The sequence below is a fragment of the Bos indicus genome, chromosome 4, assembly GCF_029378745.1.
Source record: "Bos indicus isolate NIAB-ARS_2022 breed Sahiwal x Tharparkar chromosome 4, NIAB-ARS_B.indTharparkar_mat_pri_1.0, whole genome shotgun sequence".
NCBI lineage: Eukaryota > Metazoa > Chordata > Mammalia > Artiodactyla > Bovidae > Bos > Bos indicus.
Window position 1 is genome coordinate 95,644,662 of NC_091763.1, and position 20,278 is coordinate 95,664,939.

General features: G+C 53.8%; 1 protein-coding gene across 1 annotated transcript in view; it reads right to left on the reverse strand.

Annotated features, from left to right (window-relative positions):
* PODXL (podocalyxin like) overlaps window positions 1-19,874 on the reverse strand; it is a 50,087-nt gene extending 30,213 nt beyond the window's left edge. Inside the window, exons 1-2 of the mRNA XM_070787136.1 lie at window positions 19,857-19,874; window positions 19,010-19,721 (exon numbers count right to left, since the gene is read on the reverse strand). Of these exons, the coding sequence (XP_070643237.1) occupies window positions 19,010-19,721; window positions 19,857-19,874 (730 nt within the window). The remainder of the gene's footprint in view (window positions 1-19,009; window positions 19,722-19,856) is intronic.
* Window positions 19,875-20,278: the final 404 nt, after the last annotated feature.

Here is a 20,278-nt window from a genome sequence, read left to right on the forward strand (position 1 = left end):
TCTATTTCTTTATTTGGCTGTGCTGTGTCTTGGTTGTGGCAGTTGGGATCTGGTTCCCTGACCAGGAATGGAACCCAGGCCCCCTGCATTGGGAGTGTGGAATCTTAGGCATGGGACCACCAGGGAACTACAGAGAGTTAAGTATTTTAGACTTTGCCAGCCACACAGTCTCGGTCACAATTACCCAACTCCATTGTAGCCCAAGAGCAAGCACAAGCAGTGTGTGAATAAACAGACGTGGCTGCTTTCCAATAAAACTATATTTATACAGATACAGGCTACGAGGCTGCAGTTTGCCGGCCCCTGATACACACAACCCCTCCTGGGTCTGGGGCTAGCAGGCTAGGTTTTTATCCAGCTGTGGACCCCATTGTGTGATGTCCCGGGAAAGCCCAACAAAGGCCACTGGCACAGGCCTGCTGTTAGAAATCCAGCCATGAGATAGCTAGCCAGGACAAGTATTTGCTACTCAGGTCACAAACAAGGGGAAACACCTAAATCATTACCTATTCAAAAAACAAAGTAAAAAGTAAGTAGTGGTTTGGTCGCTAAGTCGTGTCCGACTCTTAGGACTCCATGGACTACAGCCTGCCGGGCTTCTCTGTCCATGGAATTCTCCAGGCAAGTATACTGGAGTGGGTTGCTGTTTCCTTCTCTAGGGGATCTTCTCGACCCAGAAATTGAACCCAGGTCTCCTGCATTGCAGGCAGCTTCTTTACCGATTGAGCTACAAGGGAAGCCCTAAAAAGTAAGAATAAATACTAAAAATCTAAGAGCACTGCAGTCCACTAACAGACATTAGAGGGGTGAGCTGGGCAGCAGTCCTCACAGAGCTGCCTCCCATCCTGACTGTTACCACGTATGAGTGATGCTGTGGAAGCAGCCACGGTCATACCCTTCATGCCTTTAATCTGCACAGCACCAGTGTTCCCATGCATGGGGCCCCTGGTTCAAACTCCCTCTGACCCTGAGGGTAACGGCCAGTGACAGCTGGGAGCAGGGGCAGGGCTGGCCAGCCCGATGCCCAGGTTAGTAGCACCCAACCTGGCTCCCTTTCTCTTCTCAGGGGCTGGCTGCTCCCGTCCACAGAGCTTCTCTCCCAGGCTGGCCCACGGGAATTGTCTGCCTGGGGCCCCGGCGTTTTGGCTACTGAGCATCTGCTTCTGTGTGTTCAGGTAGCTCCTGCTGTGTGCCATGAGGGGAGCCTCAGGACAGCCCCCTCCCCCTTTATTTTAACAAGGTCTCACTGAAGAGCTATGTACCACCCATCACAGGGGAGAATGGAGCACTGGCACACAACCAGCGCCCAGATGGTGGAAAAGGACACCTCATCTCAAAGCCTTCCCTTTGTTCCCTTCCAGTCACTCTCCATACCCAAGGCAACCTCTCTTCTGACTTTAAATATCACAGGTCACTTTTGCCTGGCCTGGAATTTTGGATCAATGACATCACACAGTGTGACTCGGGTCTGGCTTCATTCCCTCGGCATTTCATTTGCGTGATTCATCGTGGCATGTAGGTGTGGACCATCCACTCACTGCAGTGTGGTACTCTGCTCCGTGTGTCTGTGTCTGTCTGTCCTACTGCCATTGGGCACTGGGGTGGCCCCGGGGCAGGCCCTGGGGCATGGGCCGCGCTTTGGGCGCGTCCGTGTGGAGGCTGAGCTGCATGGATGGGTCCCACCAGAGCGCAGGGAGGGAGAGGATGGGAGGGCTGGCCCCGGGCCCACCTCCTGAGCGCCTCCCTTGCCACCGGGGTCCCAGAGTCAGGCAGAATCTCAGGCCCTCCCCGAGTGGGCCACTCTACTTGGCTGCTGCCCCAGAACCACTCCCAACTGGCTGGCTGGCACTCAAGAGTGGGCTTTCAGCGCCGTGGGCCTTGAAGATTTGGAGGGGCAGGAGCAGAATGGGGAGCCAGGAGGCCTGCTATAGGGCAGCCCTGCTCTCATCCTCTCCCCATCCCCCAAGCTAGCACAGGGGGCCTTCAGCAAGCTCTGCGATCCCTCTTAGTGACAACCCCAGGCCAGAGCTGGCTGCCCACCCCCAGCAGATGCTCTCCAGGTGGGGTCAGAGGGCAGAACCCCATCCCCACCCTGTAACAAGACGCTTCGAAACGCGTTCTCTGGATTACTCATAATGCTGTTGCTGATGGCAGAGAGGAAAGAGAGCTTGGAATTCGTCAACTCTGGTCACCCAGGATGTCAGCCCATCTCTACCTGAGCGCCTGTGGCCCCTCCTGCTTCCTCCTCCACTCCCGCATCGAGGTGCCTGGCCTGGGCCAGCCTCCTGCCTCTGAGCCACCCTCACTGCTGTGCCTAAGGGAGGCTGGGCACAGGGTGTCAGGCTTCGTGGTAGGGCTGTGGCTCTTCCTGTACTGGAAAGACAGACTAACCCCTTTAAAACAACACCCTACCCGGGCCTCCTAATCCCTCGGTCTGCTGCCGACCATGTGAAGCCTGATCTGTGTGAGCGGGCAGCCGGCCCAGCAGCCGCCAAGCCACTGACCTGCGGTGGGCGGGGTGATGCCCGGCTGACTGGGCATCGCCAGGGAGTTGGGCTCCCCTACAAAGGTCAGGACGATGGGATAGCACCCTGGGGAAGGGGCAGAGCACCTTCAGCTCCTCCTTACAGTCTGTTTCAAGGACCCTGAGCGCGATGTACAAGCCTCCACCAGGAGAAGGAGCTTAGAGGGTGGGAGAGAGACCCGGGTCCTGAGAGAGCCTGGGGCTTCCTGGGGGCGCCTGGTCTTCTGGTCAGGGGAAAGAGAAAGGCCTCCCTTAGAACAAAGTGAACGATTTTAAAATGTCTAAGCATTTGGGGGGGAATGTCAAAATACTCCAATTCTTCAGAGGTCTGCTGGGATGGGAAGGCGGGCTGACCACTGTGCCTACAGCCTGCTGAGCGCTGGAGCCACAAACGCTGTGCCCAGAGCTCAAGAAAGGGGGGACGGGGCGGGGGTGGGGCTTCACACCCTGCTGCACCTCTGCCACCTGAGGCCACGGGCACAGGCAGGTATGTTTCCTCTCTCTTCTCACCATGCAGTTTCCTACCAACCACTATCAGAAACAGTGTATCCTCATTCCTCTGAAGCTTATAAGCAGCACTGCTGCGCCTGTCTTCCTGACCAGACACTGAGCCGCCAGACTGAGCAGGGTCCCATCTGGGTCTCCCCGATCCGGTGTGGGGAAGGTGCCCTCATGATGCTCCTTGTAATGGAGCCCCGGGCTGGGGAGATACAGGCACAGCCTGGGGAGCAGGACTTTAGCTGGGGGAGGGGTTCTGTCCGTGGAGGTGGCTCTCCCCCATCCCCCTGCAGGCCCACATTCTCCTTGCCCTTGCGCCCCCCAAACCCCGCACTGCACCTGCTTCTCTCAGGTCCTGGGATGCAGCCAACGCAGGAGCACATTTGGCATCCTACTCCTTCCTTAGCAGCCAGTTCAAAAACAACCCTGGTAAATATTTTTCCGCGGGAGCACGTTGTCGTTCCCACAGCCACCTTCCCCCCCTCCCGAAGCTGTGAAAATCGCCAGATGTGTACGGGTTTCTCAGCTGCCCCTGGAAACCTCCGCCAGGGACCAGTCGACACTCCCGGCCCCAAAACAAAACAAAGACCAAGAGCCAGAGGGAAGTCCCGCACTGACGGCCGGTGGCCGCTGGGAGCCAAGGAAGCAAGCTCTGCGAAAGGCAGCCTGCGATTTTCCCAGGGAACGACAGGTTTCCACCTGCTGGAAGCTGAAGGTGAAGGCCGCGGGCTCAGCTTTCCAAATGTCCAAACTTTTTTTTTCCTGTCCTGGAGAGAAGCCTCCCCTTCTAGGAATAACACCTGCATCTTTCTTGCTGCAGGAAAATCCACGTTGGGACGCAGTGCCCACACTAAATGTGCAGCGCTTTGGAAGACAGGGGGTGGGTAGGAGCTGAGGTCAGTGTGCTCCCGGCTTGAAACCCCACTCAACTCTACAAAGTGGGTTAAATAAAGCCCCAACCCCATCACCCATGACTCTGCTCTGCACTTGGCCCAGAGAAGCAGGGGGAAGGCAGACTACCCCTCCCCTTGCAGAGCAGGAAACCTGGGTTTCTTTGGTGTTGGAGGACTGGCTAGTGGGGAGTGGGGGTCTGGTCAGGTGCTGCTTAAAAGAACAAACAATCCTCCCGAATGAATATGGCCGAACAATTGAGGGCAAGCCCCGCCCCCTGTCCCCCACCAAGGCCTGCAGGAAAAGTTAAAAGCCATGTTCCTTTTAAACAAAGCCAAGTTGTCCTCATGTTTGGGCCTTAGAGCCCAGTCAAGGAAGCTCAGTTTCCTATTCACCCCGCCTAGGAAGTGAATCAGGAATCCCAGGATCACGCCCGGCCACAGCCAGGTATCCAAATGACTGAAAAGTCACCTCCAAAAAGTAGTAGTCAAGGGGTCAATTCCAGTTGAGCTATATCAAATCCTAAAAGATGATGCTGTGAAAGTGCTGCACTCAATATGCCAGCAAAGTTAGAAAACTCAGCAGTGGCCACAGGACTGGAAAAGGTCAGTTTTTACTCCAATCCCAGAGAAAGGCAATGCCAAAGAATGTTCAAACTACCACACAATTGCACTCATCTCACATGCTAGCAAAGTAATGCTCAAAATTCTCCAAGCCAGGCTTCAGCAGTACATGAACCGAGAACTTCTAGATGTTCAAGAGAATTTAGAAAAGGCAGAGGAACCAGAGATCAAATTGCCAATATTCGTTGGATCATTGAAAAAGCAAGAGCATTCCAGAAAAACACCTGCTTTATTGACTACGCCAAAGCCTTTGACTGTGTGGATCACAACAAACTGTGGAAAATTCTGAAAGAGACGGGAACACCAGACCACCTGACCTGCCTCCTGAGAAATCTGTATTCAGGTCAAAAAGCAACAGTTAGAACCAGACATGGAACAACGAACTGGTTCCAAACTGGGAAAGGAGTACGTCAAGGCTGTATACTGTCACCCTACTTATTTAACTTATATGCAGAGTACATCATGCGAAATGCCGGGCTGGATGAAGCACAAGCTGGAATCAAGACTGCTGGGAGAAATATCAATAATCTCAGATAAGCAGATGACACCACCCTTATGGCAGAAAGCAAAGAAAAACTAAAGAGCCTCTTGATGAAAGTAAAAGAGGACAGTGAAAAAGCTGGCTTAACACTCAACATTCAAAAAATGAAGATCATGGCATCCAGTCCCATCACTTCATGGCAAATAGAGGGAAAAACAATGGAAACAGTGACAGACTTTATTTTCTTGGGCTCCAAAATCACTGCAGATGGGACTGCAGCCATGAAATTAAAAGACACTTGCTCTTTGGAAGAAAAGCTATGACCAACCTAGACAGCATAATAAAAAGCAGAGACGACCAACAAAGGCTTGTCTGGTCAAAGCTATGGTTTTTCCCATCATGTATGGATGTGAGAGTTGGACTATAAAGAAAGCTGAATGCTGAAAAATTGATGCTTTTGGACTGTGGTGTTGGAGAAGATCCCTGAGAGTCCCTTGGACTGCAAGATCAAACCAGTGAATCTTAAAGGAAATTAGTCCTGAATATTCATTGGAAGGATTGATGCTGAAGCTGAAATTCCAATAGTTTGGCCACCTGATGCAAAAAGCTGATCATTGGAAAAGACCCTGATTTTGGGAAGGACTGAAGACAGGAGGAGAAGGGTACAACAGAGGATGAGATGGTTGGATGGCATCACCAGCTTGATGGACATGAGTTTGGGCAAGCTCTGGGAGTTGGTGATGTGCACAGACTGGAGGCCTGTCATGCTCCAGTCCATGGGGTCACAAGAAGTCAGACATGACTGAGCGATCGAACTGAACTGAACTGAAAAGTAGCCGAGGAGACTCCACGTCACCAGAACAGCAGGTGCGAACACCCACACCCCATGCAGTGATTTCACAGTTGTTCTTTTCAGAAGAAACTAGGAGCAAAATGAAATGTTTCCTTCCAAGGTTCCAAAGGTCAGGACAGGGTTCAGGGTTGCTTGGGTCACACAAGGGTGATTCTGAAGTCAGACCCAGGGCTCCTTCTCCTAGGTGGAGAACGGGAGGCACCATCTCTTGTTCTCGGCCTCACAGGCTCCTGACCCTACTGTTCCCCACTCTCTTCACTGCATCTCACCACCCTCCGAGTGGGTGCAGAAGCCTGGATGTCTGGGCCAAGTGTCTCTGGTATCCCTACATCTCAAGCACTAAGACAGAAGTGCTCAAGTGGAAGACTGACTCTGGTAAACAACCATGATCCTCCTGCCTCGAGTTTCCCATCTGAAAAGTGGGTGCAGTGCTCTGGAGGTGGCACATCCAGGGCCAGAGGATTTCAGGGAGACTGGTCCTTTATAGACTGGTCTTTGCTTTTAGAGTGGTAGCATCATGACTAAAGATGCAGCCAGAGGAGTAGCTGATGCCCACCCCTCAGGCTGGGGAAGCAGGGGCCAGAGAGAGGCAGAGTTACAGAGCAGACAGGGCCGGATGTGGCTCAGTATATGGTCCTCTGTGACTTTTCTGGGTATGTCCTCTGCTCTAGAAGCCGTGCAGACATCACTTTCCTCCGCATCCCTGGGTCATACCGTCAGAACCAGAAAGTGAAAGTGAAAGTCACTCAGTAGCATTCGACTCTTTGCAACCACATGGACTATACAGTCCATGGAATTCTGAAGTGGGTAGCCTTTCCCTTCTTCAGGGGATCTTCTCAACCCAGGGATCAAACTCAGGTCTACCACATTGCAGGCAGATTCTTAACCGTCTGAGCTACCAGGGAAGCTCAAGAATACTAGAGTGGGTAGCCTATCCCTTCTCCAAGCGAACTTCCCCACCCAGGGATCGAACAGGGGTCTCCTGCATTGCAGGCAGATTCTTTACCAGCTGAACTACCCAGGAAGCCATCAGAACCAGAGGGACCCTAGAAATCATGGATTCCCTCTCCATCAAGGGAAAGATGGGCAAACAGATAGTCAGCATCCTGGGCAACAGGTCACGCCTCCTTTGGTAACCAGAACTCTGTGGTCCAATTTCCAGGTGGCTGTCTATCCTGGGGGCATATGCCCTACACTCCCGGTAGGGCCTGACTCTCAAAAAGCTAACTGTCCATAGCATAAGCTCTCTAGTGCCCTGACCCACTGTATCTGCAGAGAAGTTGACACCGGGATAACCTCGAGGTGGGTGGGGGGTGGTAAGCAATCTTGCATGATGCTCTAAGGGTCTTCTGGTAAAGGGGTGCATTGGGGAGTAGGCTGACAGCACAGCACAGTGGGAAGGCAGGGACCCACGAGGTGGGTGGGGGGTGGTAAGCAATCTTGCATGATGCTCTAAGGGTCTTCTGGTAAAGGGGTGCATTGGGGAGTAGGCTGACAGCACAGCACAGTGGGAAGGCAGGGACCCAGCCCATGCTACTCAGCAGTGCCCCCTAAAGCTGGGGTGCACGACTAAGCCTGCCTGAGCAAGGGGCTCCCAGCTCATGGACCTGCCTGGGAGAAGGAAGGGGCCTCACCTGCCAGTGGCAGCTTGGGAAGCACAGGCAAGCTGGTGACTCAGCAGACAAAAACAAACTCTTTTCAGCCATTTGGTTCCCTGAATCCCAGGAAAATGACAGACTGAGGGTGGATGAGGTCTTAGCACTGAGTGGAAAGCTCCAGCATCACTACCTCTGGTGAGCCATTTTAGGGTGCTGGCTCTGGAAGCCCCCTTCTCCAAGGCTTGAGACAGGATGAGAGAGTCAGATCGAACTGGAAACGGAGATGTCACGATCAGGGGCTCAAAAGAGCAGGGGCAAAGGCACAACAGGAAGGAAGCTGGAAGTAACTGGCGAACTGCGTTTGCTCCCATTGGAGCGAAAAGGTCAACCATCAGAAGACGCACAACCAGTCTTCATGATGCCTCCAACTTCCATGTGAGAAACGCTTTGACCTTTAAGCACCCAGGAGAGGCCACTAGCCTTGAATGCCACTCATCCTGCCCAGACTCAGGTACAAGCAGCTTTCCTAGTGGCCACAGCCTTCCAGAAGTTTCCTATGAAGCCCCTAAGGAAGGAGGGCCTGCTCCTGCTCCATCACCACGTCAAGAAGATCTTGCTTAGGGGACTTCCCTGCGGGTCCACTGGTTAAGAATCTGCCTTCCAGTGCAAGGGATGAAGGTTTGATGCCCGGCTGGGGAATTAAGATCCCATATTCCATGGGGCGACTACTGAGCCCTTGTGCTCTGGAAGCCGAGTGCTGCAATGAAGATAATGTGTGTTGCAACTAAGACTCGGGGCAGCCAAACAATTAACAAGTAATGAATAAATAGAAGATCTGGCTTTGCGACACCCCAGACACAGCCAGTTGTGTTTTTACATTTGACCTGGTCCAGGTCTTTACATGGGCTTCTCAGGTGGCACGAGAATCCACCCGCCATGCAGGAGACTCAAGAGACAGAGCTTCGATCCCTGGGTCAGGAAGATCTCCCAGAGAAGGGAATGGCAACCCACTCCAGTATTCTTGCCTGGAGAATCCCATGGACAGAGGAGTCTGGGGGGCTACAGTCCATGGGGGTCACAAAGAGTCAGCTGGACATAACTGAGCACACACACAGAGATCTTTACATAGGATTGTCTGGGTTTTGGCTCTGAAAGTCACCCTCTCAATCCTGGGTAAACTGGGACTGTTGGTCACTAACTTCACGCTGGCATCCCCCCAGTAGATGTTCTATTAAAAAGAGGAAGGAAAAGAGGAAAAGGTTCCATGGTTAAGGTGTGCCTGAGGAACTTGGGGTTAAAGAAAAGTAATGAGGACCGCTCAGACCACTTCAGATCCTAGAATGTGTTGACTTTCCACCGAGGGGAGCACAGTAGGCAGCATTTCCCAAACGTTTTGGATCATGGTTCCCTTTTATTCAAAAAACAATATTTTGTTCATTTATCAAACATTTACTGAGAGCGTAATTATTAAAATTTTGAGTAGTACTGGGTGTTCTTTGGAAGGAATGATGCTAAAGCTGCAACTCCAGTACTTTGGCCACCTCATGTGAAGACGTGACTCATTGGAAAAGACTCTGATGCTGGGAGGGATTGGGGGCTGGAGGAGAAGGGGACGAGAGGATGAGATGGCTGGATGGCATCACCAACTCGATGGACGTGAGTCTGAGTGAACTCTGGGAGTTGGTGATGGACAGGGAGGCCTGGCGTGCTGCGATTCATGGGGTCTCAAAGAATCGGACACAACTGAGCGACTGAACTGAACTGAACTAAGTGTTCTTTTTGGACAGTTTGGGACACAGCTCATCTCCCTGAATTGTGAAAGGGAAAAAAAAACCCCATATGGTGCTAGCCCAGATTTACCATCTCAGTAAACAGAGGCACAGGACACACCCCACTGGCGTTTATTGTGGAGAAAACCAAAGGCAGCTCCGAGAGGAGTTCCTATCTTCCTCCTACCTCTTGCTTTGTGAGGAGCTACTTGTTTGCCTGGTTTTCATCAGAGGCTGGATTGTAAACTCCAGGGCCTCCCCTCCTTCCCTCCCCGGAGAAAGAAAATATAGAGGTGGCTGTGCAAAGACCAATGGCATGGTTCACTGGTTGGCTTGGCTGCACTCACTGGGAGTTTGGCGCAGAGTCACGGTGAGGAAGGATGGAGAAAGGAAGCTACAGAGAAGGAGAGACTCAGACCCACGTGCTGGACAGGGCAGTGGAGCACGGGTGGCGGGAGGAGCACTTATCCAGGGTGAAAAAAGAGAAACGGACTATTCACAATAGCCAAGACAGGAAGCAACCTAAATGTCCACTGACAGTTAAGTGCATAAAGAAGATGTAGAGTGTGTGTGTGTGTATAATTTATACACATGCAGTGAATAACTACTCAACCATAAAAGAGTGAAATATGCCATTTGCACCAACATGGATGGACTTAAGAGATTCTCATACTAAGTCTGACAAAGAAAAACAACTATTATTTATCATTTCTATGTGTAATCTAGAAAATAGTACAAATCAACTTATTTACAAAGCAGAAACAGACTCACAGACACAGAAAACAAATTTACAGTTACCAAAGGGGAAGAGGGGGAGGGAGGCATAAATCAGGAGTACGGGCTTAATAGATATGCATCACTATAGATCCCCTGGAGAAGGGAATGGCTATCCACTGCAGTATTCTAGCCTGGAGAATTTCAGGGACAGAGGAGCCTGGCGGGCTACAGTTTATAGGGTTGCAAAGAGTTGGACACCACTGAATGACTAGGGGCTTCCTGGGTGGCTGAGTGGACAAAGACTCTGTCTGCAATGCAGGAGATGTGGATTCAATCCCTGGGTCAGGAAGATCCCCTGGAGGAAGGCATGGCAACCCACTCCAGGATTCTTGCCTGGAGAATCCCATGCACAGAGAAGCCTGGAGGGCTGCAGTCCACAGGGACATAAAGAGTCGGAGGGGACACAAAGAGTCGGACACGACTGGGGCGACTGAGCATAAGTACCACTATATTGAAAAATAAAGAACAAGGACCTCCTGAAGAAACACAGGGAAGTACGTTTAATTGATAACCTATAATGGAAAGAATCTGAAGCGTCCACTTGAAAATAACACAGTATCATAAATCAACTATAGCTAAATAAAATTTGAAGAAAAAAAGGAAAAAGAGCCATGTGATGGGAGACTCCATTTCACAGGGTGATGGGCAGAAGAACCTCAGAGGCTGCCAGGGTCAGGATCTGAGGGGCTTCAGGAAAGCCTGTATTGACTTGAAGCCCAAAAGTGAAGGGCAGTGCCCCGTAAGGGTGAAGTGAGAAGCACCCGGGTGGGAACTAGGAAGGAAGGCACCTGACCATCGGAGCCCCTTCTTAGCTAAGCACACCCTCATCCAGGACTACAGCGTACAACTAATCCCCCAGAACCAGGGCCCTCGTCCTGAGTGGCCCGGCTGCAGTGACTCAATGGGAAAAGGTCACGGAGGAGAAAGCTCAGCCCAGCGAGGCCACGGCAGATGCGCCAGTTTGGGAGGGGGCAGTGGCAGGATCTGTTTCATCACACCTCACCTTGGGTTAGAGCTGAAGTCAACTAAAGAAATAAAACTAAAGTATTGTCAGGCCCATCACTGACATGACATATGAAATATTCAACCCTCACCGAGGAAGGCAGGAGGAGACAAGCCAGGAAACAAGTCTGAAATCACAAGGCTAGTAAGCGACAATGTGCTCAGTTGCTCAGTCATGTCCAACTCTGTGACCCCACGAACTGCAGCCTGCCAGGCTCCTCTGTCCACGGAATCCTCCAGACAAGAATACTGGAGTGGGTTCCCATTTTCTCCTCCAGGGAATCTTCCGGACCCAGAGAACCCCTGCATTGACAGGTGGTTTGTTTACTACTGAGCCACTTGGGATTCAAGCTTCTGACTTTGAAGCCTGGGGCACTATGCCAGGAGATTTCTATTTTTCTTCTCTTTGACTACAGAGAGAACTCTCAAAGGACTTCTTTTGTGGAGACCAACTCTATAGAACAGATAATTGCAGAGCCTCACCAAGTGAATGGGATGTGAATTGGATCCCTCCCAACTGACCTACTCTTCATTTTTCCCTCCAGGAGTGTACCCCAAGCTCTTGGAGGCCCTAAAACAGTTCACAGAACCTCTCCAGGTTTAAGGGTCACTGGCCTCCAGCTGCTGCTCTCGCAAGAGTCCATGGACCAAACTCCTAAGAACAGTACCTCCCGCTGCCCTGCACTTGCCCTGCTGAGGTGGGAAGAGGAGCATGGGACACAGAAACTCTTCTTTCCCATCCAGAGAAATGTGGGGGACAGGAGTCCCCCATGCTTGCCCTGGCTGAGGCCCTGCTCATGGGATGGCCCCAGGGCACCTGGCTCACTGGTGCAGCTCGTGGCTGAGGGACTGGAGAGGGAGGGAGCTGTGTTTCCCTGAGCATCACAAGGAGCTGCTCCACCAAAACGAAAAGGCTGGAGCTGCAAAAAGCAAGGACCAAGCTGGACACGGCTGAGCCAGAAGGTGGCAAAGCCTCAGGTCACAGGGGCCAACTGCTTGTTTCACTTGTGCAGACAGATGCAAAGTGGATCTTACTACAAGGTAGGAGGACTGAGGGAAGAGAAAACCAGTGAGCAGGACCATGATAGCATGTGCCAGGGACCTATTCCAATATCCATCATCCTTCACTTCTTCACAACAGAAGCCCTGATTGTTGGTTAGGCACATGTCTGCCTGAAATAAAGCTCACTCTTCCCGCTTCCCTTGCAGCTACATGTGATCATAGGACCAAGTTTCATTCAACAAACTGTAACTGGATGGGGTGTGTGTGGTTTCTAGCAGAAGAGCTGCAGCCTTCTTGTTCTTTTCTCCTGACAACTGGAGCCTGAGTAGCCACCTTGGACCACAAGGCAGCTCACCCTCCTGCCTCTGTGTCCACTCCGCCATGGATGAGGCCAGCCTCCCTACCACCTGCTTCTCTGCTGGAGTCAGGTCAGGAGCCTCATAGTTGGAAAGCCCGAACTGGCAGACAAGATTTCAGGTTCAAATACAGCTCGCTCTGCCTCTTGCTCACTCACTCAGCAAATATTTATCGAATACCTACTATGTGCCGGGTACTCTTGTGGATGCTATGGCTACAGCACTGACCAACAGAAGTCCCTGCCCTTGTGGAACTCAGGGAAAAGACAAAGAAATGAATGCCCATCAGGAGAGATGGAGAAAAGTCTCAGGGGAGAAGGGGTGGGGGTGTGGAGGCCCGAAAGCTTCTCTGAGAAGGTGGCACTGCAGCAGAGAGCTGAAGGAAATGTCAGATGTGGCAGGCAGACATTGGGAATAAGAGCTGCTTATGTGATCTACCATGGCCCTTGGTGCCTGGGGCCTCCATTTGCCCTCTCTGGAATAATCTGTGAGATAGAGGCTGTCCATAGGCAACCTCTGTGGCCCTGGCTGGAAAGTCTCACTCCAGTCAGCAGGATCTGGCAGATTAGCAGAGGAATCAGACCAGATGGAGACGGAGGGATCCCTCGGACAGAGCTCTATGAATTTCTGCTGCAAAGGGGGCATGGGTTCAACCCCACCTTGCCTACATTCAGTTGAAGAATTACAAAGTGTCCTGGCCTTCCCACTGTCCCTTCCATGCTGACCTGAACTGGAAGGTTAGGGGTCAGACAACTGTGGGCTCCCAGGTCAGTCCATGCATCTCCAGGGGTCCAGCTCTGGGAGGGTCCTCTGCACCCCAAGCTGGAGCTGCACGGCCAGCCACACATGGACATTCCTCCACACTCTCTTCCCACTGGGCTGAGGCCCACCGCCTTCCGGCCATGACAATTGGCGGACAGGGTGCCACCCTGCACCCTGGCCCTAGGGAAGTTGGAGGTGGCTGACCCGAGGGGTGTAAGGCTACAAAGGAAGAGAGGGTGGTGGTGGTGCGTGCCAGGGCAAGGGGTGGGGACAGTGGGAGGATGGGTGGCTGGAAGGCCAAGAGGCTGGAGATCTGTGCTGGTTGTGGGAGTGGTCCACAGCAGTGCCTGTATGAGAGCACAGGGTGGGGACACATGAGGAGGGGCCACGTGGGGAGGGGGCTCGTGGGGTGGGGGCTCATGGGGTGGGGGCTCATGGGGTGGGGGCTCGTGGGGAGGGGGCTCGTGGGGAGGGGGCTCGTGGGGTGGGGCCACGTGGGGAGGGGGCAGGTGGGGAGGGGCTGCTCCTGAATCTGCAAATGATGCTGCATTTGTGCACTAGTCCTGGAACAATGACTTCTCACCTGCTCTTTGTTCTGGATTCTGACTCCATGCTGCGGATACCAGAGGCGCCCAGGCAATGGGAGACAAGACACGCAATCACGACGCGTGGGGCCAGCACTCTGACAGGGGAGCCTAAACCTTCAGTGACAAAGTGGCTCCAAGCCTCAGTGTACCTGGCCAGTGGAGGGGTGGGGAGAGAGCCTGGGCACCCAGCAGAGATGTCACCACCAACCATGCAGCCCTGTCTTCACAGGGTCGGAGGGAGTTTCTCCAATGCCCAGGGAAGAATGAGCCCTGAGGTTGAGTACATTTACTAGTGGCTGCGGCTGCAGACACGCACATGCACACACGTCCCCAAGAGGCCCAGAGAACTTCAGCAAGTTCATCCCCTCATCTGAAAAAACGAGGGGGCGTAGAAGATGACTTCCAAAAGGCTCCCTGCTCTAGAATTCTGTGTTCTCTGACTTTCTGGGTTATTCAGAAGTACTGTGGAAACCACCCTTTGTTGACTGAATTCTATTTTGAACAGCCAGCAGGCTGCCTACTTGAAGGTATCTTATGGACTGCTGCTGCTAAGTCACTTCAGTCGTGTCTGACTCTGTGCGACCCCATAGACGGCAGCCCACCAGGCTCCCCAGTCCCTGGGATTCTCCAGGCAAGAACACTGGAGTGGGTTGCCATTTCCTTCTCCAATCTTATGGACTACACTGTTGCAAATACAAGGAGGCTCCTTACCATGTATCTTTTGTGTAGATTTTCTTGAAGGCTTTCCCTACCGAGAATACCTAGAGCTGTGAATACCTACCTGTGTGGCCTGAAGAGTGGTGATCCCAGATCTGCCACCTGATGTTCTAACAGCCCCACAAAGTGGACAGGACACAGGACAAGGAGAGAAGCACACCACTACGTGGGGTTGGCTGGGGATGAAACGAGACACGGACACCCCCTGCTGAGCCCCCTGCCCTGCATCCTACATGGTGGGCATGACTAGGAAGTAAGCCTTGAGCTGAGGACAGAGCTCCAGCCTCCTCTCAGTCTGATGAAGTCTATAGGCAGGCTTGGGTTCAGACGGCTGGGCAGGGAGTGGGCAGAGGGTGGTCACTCCCCTTCTCCAGGAACGTGGGAGGATATCCACTCTGGCTCGAGCTTGTACTTGGCAGCCCTGCACAGGATCCCAGGGGGTGTGAAGAAGCCGGCCCTTCCTGGGGTAAGGATCGTCTACATTCCGATGCCCCTCCCAAGAAGTGCCAAGTGCTGTTCGGAGGGTTCCTTTCACTTCCCTTAGGAGCTGAGCGGTCCTCACAGCGGCCGCCTGGCTGGTCTGTATTCCCACGCCCGGAAGTCCTGAACCTCCGTGGTTGCTTCCAGTGGCTCTGGCTGCTGCAGAAAGAGCCTGGTGGCCAGCATCACCACAGGGGTTTGAGCTGGCCTCATGCCTCCCACTTCCAGAGCGCCTGAAAAGCCAGGGGCTGGGGCCAGTTCCCCTCAAGTTTCCCAGTCCAGATAACATTTCCTGAGCTTAGTGCCCGGTGCTGCGCTGGGCCCTGGAGGACAGATGAATGTGCTACCGGCTCTGCCCTGAGGGGCTCCCTGAGTGGTGGAGGAGACGCCCTCACAGACCCTGGAACAGGACTGGGTTCCCTCTAGGAAAGCTTGGCAGAGGTGATACCAGAAGGATGGATGGGGTTAATGCTCCAACCCTCCCCACCCAGGGGGATTCACCCCAGGTGGAATTCCCATCCTTTCTGGGCTTCCAAAGCGGGGGCAGAGATATCAAAACCCTACTCAGCAGGACCCCTTCCTCTCCCTCCAAATTTTGAGAAAAAAAGCAAAGGCAGGGAGCTGCCTGTCCCCCCACCTCTGTGCCCTGGCTTCTCTAGGTCCTGGGCGACCCCCAGAGGGCCCTCCCTCCCTGATGGCCACACCCTGCAGCTCTGGCCAAGCAGCCACCTGGTGTCTCCGGGAGTCTTTCCTCAACCTCCCCAGCCCATCCGCACCTCCCTCTCAGCCTGCTGGAACCAGTCTCCTCCCAGTACCGCCCCCTCTTTGTCTAGCTCACTCCTGCCTCAAAGCCCAAACAGCACCTCACTGGAACACCCGCTGTCCCCAGCCCCACCCCATGGAATGTTCTTTCTGGGCTCTGAAAGTTCACCTCCTCCCCAAAGCCTCCCTGCAGCTCATTGACTCCCTCAGCTCAAGAAGCCCCCATCATATCCCCAGCTTCTGATCCACGTCTTCGCTACACCCTGCAATTCATTCTGCCTCAGGCCACCCTAGGAAGGATCTCTCACCCCCTGCTGATCCTTTTATTTTAAAATCCCTGTCTAGGACTTCCCTGGTGGTCCAGTGGTTAAGACTCTGTGCTCCCAATGCAGGGAGCACTGGTTTAATCCCAGGTCAGGGAACTAAAGTCCCGCGTGTTGCATGGGGTGGCCAAAAAATTAATTAATTAATTAAAAAATAAAATAAAATCCCTGCATAACCCCTGCCTCACTTTGCCCAAATCACCCCTTCCCAAATCCTGCCACTTCTCCACATATGCCACCCTTTCCACCAACACGTGGCACTTTAAGCTTCAGTTTTTTGTTACTGCTTAGCAATTGACACAGACATTAGCAGAATCTTGATGCTGGGGGAAGAGCGCGTATGGCTTATTAACCATAAAAGCCAGGATTTTTTGAGTTCTGATGGTGAGTTGGGCACAATGGCAAACTCATTAATATGTTATCTCTCATTTTCAGAACAACCTGCAAGATGGAGATTTGTTGTCATTTTTTACAGACTCAAAGAGGTTCACTATCTGGTCTTCAGTCATGTAAGTCTGTCTGATCCAAAGTTCGAGTGTTTTCAACCACCTCTAGCTGCCTTTCCCTTGCCTAAGATTCATCCATCGAATGACACAATCAGACCCTTAAGACAGTGCTCAGTCAACCTGTCCTTTCGGCAAAAGCCCAGAAATGTCACAGTGACACTAGATGTTCCCCTGCTCTTTCATTCTGTCTTACAGATATGGAAACAGGTTTAGAGGTACAATTTGCCATATGGTTCAACCAAGTGGATATCAAACCAGAAAGGGGTCTAAATGGGTTGTCGGCCCCCGGCTGGATGCTGCTGACGCTGTGTGACCCAGCTACAATAGAAGGTAAGATCCCAGGGCCCTGTCGGATATAATTCGTTTGTTCTACTTGAAACCTTGCTTAGAACTAAATCACAGGATTCCAGCAGTTTGGGGGTTCACCCTCCCAGATGACTGCAACTCAGCCAGCCATACCTTCAGAAGAGCAGAGATGAAGCCGTCCTTACTGGGTCCCTATGGTGTGCTCAGTCATGTCCAACGCTTTGCGACCCCATGGACTATAGCCCGCCAGGCTACTCTCTCTGTCCATGGGATTCTCCAGGCAAGAATACTGGAGTGGGTTGCCATTCCCTTCTCCAGGGGATCTTCCCAACTCTGCCACAGCCTGCACCCTTCAGCCTTCTCTGGTCTCAATATAGCAAATAATAATGTTAATAGTGATATTCCCTTGCCAGCTAACACTCTTCAACACACTTCCCATTATCACTACATACAATAGTAGCATTTTAGGAACCGGACACCTGGGCTCAGAAAGTCCAAGTGATTTGCTGGTGGGAGAGGAAGCAGGGTTATGGTTCCTCTTTTCTTTACCACAGATGGAGCTCCTACCACACTCCATGCCCCATGCTAGGCTTGAGGAGGGCTTCTTGGAAGAGACAGGGTTTCTGGGCAGTGCACAGGTGCCAAGGAAGACAGTCCCAGCCTCGAAGCCAGCAAGGAGTGGGGCTTGGAGCTCTTTGCATTTTATGGGTGGCTCCAGACAGAGTGACCTCTGAGGACAGAGGAGCAGGGGTCTCATCCCACAGCCTCCACCTTCTCCTTCAAGCTCAGCTCCTGAAGCTCAGAGGCACTGGGAACTACCCCAGCCTTCCTAACACAGCCCATCTCCCTTCTGGATGGTGCTAAGAGGCTCCTGGCAGAAAGGGTGTGCGTCGGGTCCACACTGAGGTCCATCTGCCTGAGAGCAGGACTGAGAAGAGACGCCCCACTCCTGCATCTGCTCAGCCCTGCAGGTTGTGCAAATCTGCGGTGCTCCTCACACTGGAATCCTCCTGCAGGCGTCACCTCTTCACCCACTCACCCCTTTCAGGCCAGGCTGTGGAGTCTCAGGGCCGCTCCCTGGAGGATGCCCAAACCTACTTGCTCCTTGAGCGCCTGCCCCTTGCCACGAGCAAAGTTCCCTCTGACGAAGAAAACAGACTGCACTGCCATGCCACCCCACCCTTCCCTTAAGACTTTAGTCCCAGAAGGCAGCACCTACCAAGAAGAGCAAGGTCCCCTCTCTGTCTCAACTGTCACCACAGCCCTCCTGACTCTAGAATGGAAACAGGGCTCTTTCTCCCTGCAGACACCTGCTCGGGTGGGCAAGAAAGAAATGCTTCTCTCTCCTGGGGCTGAGACTCCTAGCTGTTCCTAGGGACTCTGGGACAGTACCTGTCCCACCAGATTTTCACCTTTAGAAGAAATATGGGAGATGTGTCTATGGCACAGTCCAGGCTGGTTTCATGAGAGAGAAATTCTTTTCTCTACAAAGGGCTGGGAGGAACTCTTACCTTCCTGGCCGTGCACAGAGAAGGGAGTTGTTCCCTCGGTGCCCTGGAGGCAGGGGCCGCACTCAGGTGAGTCTGGGATTGTGGAGAATCCACTTATTCCCTCCCCCTTTCCACCTGCCTCAGCACAGGTTCAAGTGAGCTGAGTGACCACATTCACTCAGCAGAACGCGAAACACATGGCCTCGAGGGCCGTTACTGGAGGTTTGTCACCTGCTTCGGGGACTTCCTCATAAGCTCCCAGCCTGCCGCTCTGCCTGGAATTAACGACGACACAATACCGTCCCTTACCGCTCCAACGCGGAGAGAAAAAAGTGATCAGACGCTGGGGGTCCAGTGGAAGCGTGGAGGCTCGCGGTGCCCCAAGTCCCGACTCTAGGACAGCGAGCCCACTCAGCGCCGGAGAGCCCGTTTGCCCGAACAGAACCCATCGCAACTCCACCCACGTGGAGATCCGGACGACCCACGCTCGCAGGATCCCAGTACCTGCGGCGTTCTCCGGGGGTGGGAAGGGGCCTGGCTGGTGCAAGGTCAGGGCTCCGCGTGTGGCCCCGGGTAGTAGTGGGCGCAGGGGCTGCTCCCGGGTCCCGCCACGAGGCAGGGCGGGTTTCCCAGCAGCGGGCCCGGCCGGGGGCGCACCGGCACAAGGGGAGTCCCGGCGGAGCCCAGCCACCATCACTCACCATTATTGGAGAGCACCAGCGGCAGCGGCAGCAAAAACGCCGAGAGCAACAGCGCAGAGCGCATCGTGTCCTGGGCGCGGGCGCGGAGCAGGTGGCTGCGGACTTGGCCAAGGGTCCGGGCGGCGGGAGCGTCTGGACGCCTCTCCGGGAGGCCTGGCGGTGGCTCCGACGGCCAGGCGGTGGCCCGAGCGTCCCGAGTCGCGCTCCGGTGGCCCCTCCTCGCGGCCGCTGCGGCAGAGCCGGCCGAGGCGCCGAGCCAGGCGGCAGAGAAGCGGCAGGCGGCTGCGTCGCGGGCGGTGTCTGCGCGGCTGCGGCCCGGCAGGCGGCTGCGGCGACTCCGGTCCCGTCCGCGCCGGCCCCCGCCCCCTCCCCTCCCCTTCCCCAGGAGCGCGCGGGCGGGGCGGTGCTGGGCGGAGAACAATGAGCCGAGGAGGAAACTCCGCCCTGGCGCGCGGCGGGCGGGGGAGCGCGGCCGGCTCCTGGCTCCAGGCTCCGGGCTCCGGGCTCCCGGCTCCAGGCTCCTGGCGGGCGGCCCCTGCTCGGGGCAGAGGGGATGGGGGGATGTGAGCGTGAACGCCGGGAGGCGCGGTAGCTGGGAAGATTCCCGGCACCAGACCGCCCCCTGCCCGCCCTGGAGCGCAGGTGTCTCCCGCGATACTTTTGAGGCGAGTCTGGCGGGACCGCCCCCCACCCCCCCAACACTGCCGCGTTCCTATTCGCCCAGATCCAGAGCTAGAAGGCCCCCAAGACTGTGTGTTCTCCACGGAGCGCTCCAGGCTTCCCGGCTGCAGCGCGTTTTGTTGCAAAGCCTGAGGACCGCGTCTCCCACCTGCCAGGTGCAACTCACTTGCGGGCAGGCCCGCATGGCGCACGATTTATGAGCAGGTCTGCGCTATAGGGTTTGCACCATAGGGTCTGCACCCAGCAATCTGGACTAATTAGTTGTTCAGCTTTTCTAAACCGACCTCACTTGTGATTGGAGGTGATGGGAAAAGACATGCAAAACCAAACAAAAAACAAGACAAAATATTGAAGGATTAATCATATGTGCCACTTGGTGTTCTAAGGGCTTTGCATATATTAAGTCATTTATTCTTCGCAACAGCGATGTTTTCAGCTTCATTTTGTAGGTATGGAATTGACTGAAAAAGAGGCTTTTTCTGAAGATCACAGAACTGGTAACTATCAGACCTGCTTCTGAAAGTAGTTTGGAGGAAATACTTTGCGCAGTGCCTGGCATATAGCAGTTGCTCAGTATTACTATTGTTC